The sequence below is a fragment of the Buceros rhinoceros genome, unplaced genomic scaffold (genome assembly GCF_000710305.1).
Source record: "Buceros rhinoceros silvestris isolate BGI_N320 unplaced genomic scaffold, ASM71030v1 scaffold42464, whole genome shotgun sequence".
Taxonomy (NCBI): domain Eukaryota; kingdom Metazoa; phylum Chordata; class Aves; order Bucerotiformes; family Bucerotidae; genus Buceros; species Buceros rhinoceros.
This window is the reverse complement of record NW_010410854.1, coordinates 23277-28593: the sequence shown is the minus strand read 5'-3', so window position 1 is coordinate 28593 and position 5317 is coordinate 23277. Positions and strand designations below refer to the sequence as shown.

Sequence of the window (5317 nt, the reverse complement as noted above, 5' to 3'; positions counted from 1 at the left end):
ACCCGGTAACCGGTAGGGCAGCTCCCGCCTCACCGCCCGCCTTGTGCCGTTGCAGCTCTCGTAGCGCTGTCCTTCAGCGGAGCCATCGGGCTGACGTTCCTCATGCTGGGCTGCGCCCTGGAGTACTACGGGTGAGCGAGCCGGCTTCGTTTCCCCAACTTCCCCCTCTTTGGCGCTGTTAATTGAGGTGTTAAATGCCTTTGCTCTAGCTGTGTGGCTCTGGTGGTCTGCCAGCAGTCGCCCGCTTTCTGGCTTGTGATTAAATACCACCTCCTCAGCCAGTACTTCCTTTTCCTGTATGAAGATGACTGACAACAGCTCTGTGCCTCCGCAGGAAAAGCGGTGCCGCCTCGCTAAACAGTCATGTGTGACCTCGCACAATTCTTTCCCTGATTTCCTGGATTCTTTTAAACAACCTTCATCCCAGAAGGCTCCGGCTGGGATGTCTAAGACACTTAACATTCGAGGCGAGGCTGAGGACAGCTCTCACACAGAGATGAGACCGCAAGGATGTGCCTTCCCAGTTGGCTTCTTTGTGCTCCAGGATCCCTTTAATGTGGGGAAGCTCGCGGTTCCAGTCCCGCTTGTGTGTGTTTCCTGTAACTGTTGGTTCGTGAGGCAGTGGTGGGAGTTGAATCTGGTAAAATCCACTGACGCTTGGGCGTGTGAGCGGATGACTCCTGCTCCAAGCAAGGCCCTTGTCTTATGCCAAACGTGGGGAGGGCGAGGTGGGATTGCCCCTTTGAGGGGAAAAAGGGTTAAATCCCATTAATCCTCTTTCCAAACCATAAAGCGATGACTTTTTCTAAACAGAAGAGACTTTTTGTTGAAGCATCTATCTGAACTGATTGTGTATTTGCTTTTTCCCCCTCCCCAGTGTATACTGGCCTCTCTTTGTCTTAATATTTTACTTCATCTGCCCCATTCCCCACTTCATTGCCAAGAGAGTGGGCGACGACAGTGATGCAGCCAGCAGCGCCTGCAGGGAGCTGGCGTATTTCTTCACAACTGGGATCGTGGTTTCTGCCTTTGGATTCCCAATCATCCTTGCACGGGTTGAAGCGGTGAGTTCTTGCTGATTGTTATCGTCAGGCACCAGATACCGAGGATAATCTTTAAGTGCACTCTTGCTGTAAATCCTGTCTTTAATTTCATTGTTGTGATGTCTCTAGATGCTGATTAACATAATCACCCTGCTGAAGTTTTGTCATTGCTGCTTTTTGACCTGAACTTGCATGACCAGGCTGTCATGCAACATCAAAGCTGTTCTTTGGTTTTAGGTGTACTTTTAGTCCAATACAAGCTATTAGCCCCTCCTCCAGCTCATGCCGCTCTGTCCCATCAACTTCTGCACCGCTTCTTGTGCTTCCTTCCCTATTTTTATCGCAGCATGTCTGCTTTCTCCATTTAGGATGCTGAAAACTTGGTGACTGGAGTGCGTTATCACTTAAAAGGCCAAGCTTCAAGAGCTGCCCGTCTGGTTTTCAGAGCATTGCCCAATCCCACACTTTGACCCCGCAAAGTCTGTTGAAACTGCTCATTTATTTTCTCTTTGCTTTCTGAACTGCTCTTCAGGGGTGAGATTTTGCTCCCATTTGTTTTGAGGCAAAAAGCTCTTTTGTCCTGTCTCCCAGGCTACCCTATGATATTTTCATGTATCGCCTTGTTCTTCCTCTTCAGCCTTTCAGTTTCGCTTAAAACTCGTGTGCTGAGTTTTGATGTACTCCTAACGCCCGGTTCCCTTGATGCTGCTTGTGTAGCTGTTAAGTTGTGGAGCTGCCGGTGGGCAGGACCAGAAGTGAACGCGAGGGGGAACTCTAACTCACAGCGATTTCTCTGGAATATAAATGCTGCTTATTTGAGTAAACTGAGTGGGGCTGATCGTTCAATACAGCTGTTTATCTCCCGGCCCATGTCCTGGTTTCCATACATGCTACTGGCACTGGTGTGACAGGCGATGTTTTATGTGGTTTCATTGCAAGTAAAGGAGGACAGTAGTTTCACCGCCCCTTTTCCCATGGCCTAGGAGTATGTTTTAGTGATGGCAGGGTGATTATTTTGTTCTAAAACACTGCATTATGAGCTGGCCTGTCGAACTATTAATAACATGAGTGGTTGCTAATTGAATAATTAGTTGCATAAATGGAATTATTTACTGTTTGTCTTTTTTTCTTGATGCTTTTAGCACTTTTCTGTAGTATTTGGTTTAGTTTCTCTAATGAATATAAATAACTGGCCTGAACCTGTCGGACAAGAACCGCTTTGATTGTTTCCTTTCCTTGCATTTCAGATCAAATGGGGAGCCTGTGGCCTGGTGCTGGCTGGCAATGCAGTCATTTTCCTTACTATTTTAGGCTTTTTTCTTGTGTTTGGTAGAGGAGATGACTTTAGCTGGGAACAGTGGTAGGACGTCGCCCCGATGCTGGTAATATCTCGCAGCATGTATCACTGTTACGTATTCACCGTGTGTGTCTGTGTTATAACACCTGTGTGTGTGCACGTCGAGATGTCCCTAGGTGCTTTCGCACAGAGTTTGACATTATCAGATTGCAACAACGTGCTTTTTCAAGACGCGTTTCAGCCAAAGGGTAAAGTCTTACTGTGGTCAGTAAAAGCTGGAATCACCGTTGCAAATTTGACCTGAAAAAGTTTACAACACGTGAACTGTTTACTCGTTTTTTCACTAAAAGTGCATTAGGTTTTGTTTTAATCACAGTGGTATCACTGATCTGTGTGATATTTGTCAAGGTGCCTGATGGGTTTGTAAACATATAATCACAATAGGCCCAGATAAAGATTATCCTACGTGGTATCAACTTGATTGATCTTTTTTGCTTTGATGAGGATGGAATGAGCACTTGCTTTTCATTTCAGTAAGTGTAATTTTGGTGGTTTTTCTTATAAACCCAAGTGTAGGTTGTACCAACTCTTTTACTAACTAAAGAAAGAAGAAAATAACCCAGGGTAAAAACCCTTCCTTCCACTTGTGGTGTTCGTTTAAAAACCAGTTCCCCTCCCAGGAATCTTAGGCTTAACCCTATCCAGCTTAACCGCCATGGATGTATTTTGGGAATGATATATTATAATGCTTAGAGCTGACATTACTTCTCTTATGAAGGGTCACGAAAGAAGAAACTACACTCAGGACACTTAGGGTGTAGTGTAGGACTTCTGGTCTCCTCCGTTCTCATTCATTGCCTTATAACTGCTCGTTCAATTAGTATTCTTAGGTCTGTAAGAAGAGGTTGTTCTATTAAACCGCTGTGTTTTTCAGTAGCATTATCCTAGCAAACATTCATGTAACCACACTTCTAAAACCGAACTTTGTTCCTGTTTTGACTGGCTGAATCCTGCAACTCTAGAAGACATTTCAGTAACCTCCAAAGGAGGAAAGGAAGAGACACCGGAGTTTATTCTTTCGTCAGAAAATGGACATAAAGAGGTTTCTGCTCTGTGAAGTTCAAAGCTGAATTCCTGCGTAGGGTCTGTTCTGCTATTGCAAGTTCTTAGATCACAAGTGAGTGTTTTATAGTTGTGTGAGTTCCTTCGCTCCTAACTGCTGGCACCCTATATAGCCACAAGGGACTTTGGACCAGGAGGTAAGAGAATCCACCCTACGAGATGGCTGCACGGTGCTTTTTGCCCCTTAAGCCACCTGGACGTACTTAGGCTGCTCTCCAGAACTCTCTCAGTCCTTGGGCGCTGCAGGATGGTGGGTCGCTGTGCAGAGCAGAGGTTTGAAAATGAATGCGTGTTCTGCGAGCTCTCTGGGGACAGAAATTCCTCTGTGGCCCGAGGAATGTGATATCAGATAAGTGGGAATGGAGTGTCTCATGTCAGGAAGGTTAATGACATGCTTTGAAGTTAAACTGCAGATGTGTGTGAGGGGAACACGTCAGTGCTGAGGGGTGCTGAGGAGCTCTGTTTGAGACTGAGCACTTCTAGGCTGACGTTCTGATCAAAGAAGAATTGGCATTATGGGACAGTGTTTTGTTAATGCTTCATCAAAGACATGGCAGGAAGATACTGGTAAAGATGCTGTGCCTGACAAGTTCTCTTACCGTGTCCCCTTCCTGACCTTAGGTGGACCCAACTGATTTGTAAAGTACTACGGGGGAAATTACTTGTTCTAATTCTGGCCCAGGTTGGTGAGAGTAATCATTGCTTCCACATGTAAGTCCTGCTTTAACTTCTTTGAAGAAGTTCCTTTTTTCCTCTTCAATGGCATTTTCCATTCAAATTAATGAAGTAAAACAGCAACAAAAGCAGATGGTTTAAGTGCCTGATCCTGTAACTGCCTCACGTCCTTGCTAACAGTTCTGTTGAACTCCTGGAGCTCATGTGCTTGCTGGTTGAGTAGTTTTACTCCTTAGAATTTATGTTCCAAAGGCTGCAACAGAAGTCTCCAAAACTACTCGTTAACTGGTGAAATTCTCCTTTGAGGACGGTGATGTGAGAAACAACCGAGAGGAGTTTTTCTTTAAACGAGGAAATCGGTATTTGTAGAGTCTGCGTAGATCCGTTAGTAACAAGCGTGCTCGGGGCAGGACACAGTAAACGCGTGACAATCTCCAACAGAAAAAGGAGGGTTAGAAAGCGCAGTCTCGAAGAGAGGTTGCTACTTTGACAAATTATTCTCTTGTACTGTATTTCCTTCGGTATTGCTGTGGCTGGTGGTGCCTCATGAAACCGCAGGTAAATGTTGAACAGAGAAAGTTGATGCTTTAATTTTTTTCTTTTGAAGCAGCTGCATGCACTAATCCTTAATGTTTAATTTAGTTTATGTTTCATTTAACATTTAGTTAATGTTTCATTTAGTTAATGAATTTCATGCTGTTTCGCCCTGGGCTTTTATTTTGAAGTGCTTCACTTCAGAAATGGTGTTTAGCAGTGTTTAAATCACGGGAACCTTCCTTGACCTCTTTAAATCTGATTGAATGAGTCTTCAATATCAAATAGGGTAAAAAAACCCCAACCATTCAGTGCTTTATTTTTTGCACAAACCGGGTGCTTTGATGGCCAGGGCTGGTCATGCTGTCACTATCCGCCGGTAGCAATATCCTGTGGTTTCTCTGGAATTGTTTTCCTCTATGGAAGTGAATCCTCTGTATCCAAAGTGCCTTCATTTCAGTATTACGCTGATTTAGAGAATGCAGATATGTGGCAATATCAGTGTGTTTCATACTCAGCTGAAAACCTGCGACTGCGTTTTACAAAGCTTCTGTGTCGCCTAACCACGTTTCCTGTACTTGGGAGCGCAGTGCAGCTTTTGTACCTTTTGTAAACACTATTTTTATTTTCTGCGATCGCAACCTTC

At 44.6% G+C, this 5317-nt stretch overlaps 1 protein-coding gene across 1 annotated transcript; it reads left to right on the top strand.

Annotated features, from left to right (window-relative positions):
• Positions 1-55: 55 nt before the first annotated feature.
• Positions 56-3157, top strand: LEPROT (the record flags this gene model as incomplete). Its single annotated transcript, XM_010135740.1, has 4 exons — positions 56-131; positions 878-1064; positions 2291-2372; positions 3119-3157. Coding segments are annotated over 4 exons (384 nt in total), but the record flags the coding sequence as incomplete, so codon positions are not given.
• Positions 3158-5317: the final 2160 nt, after the last annotated feature.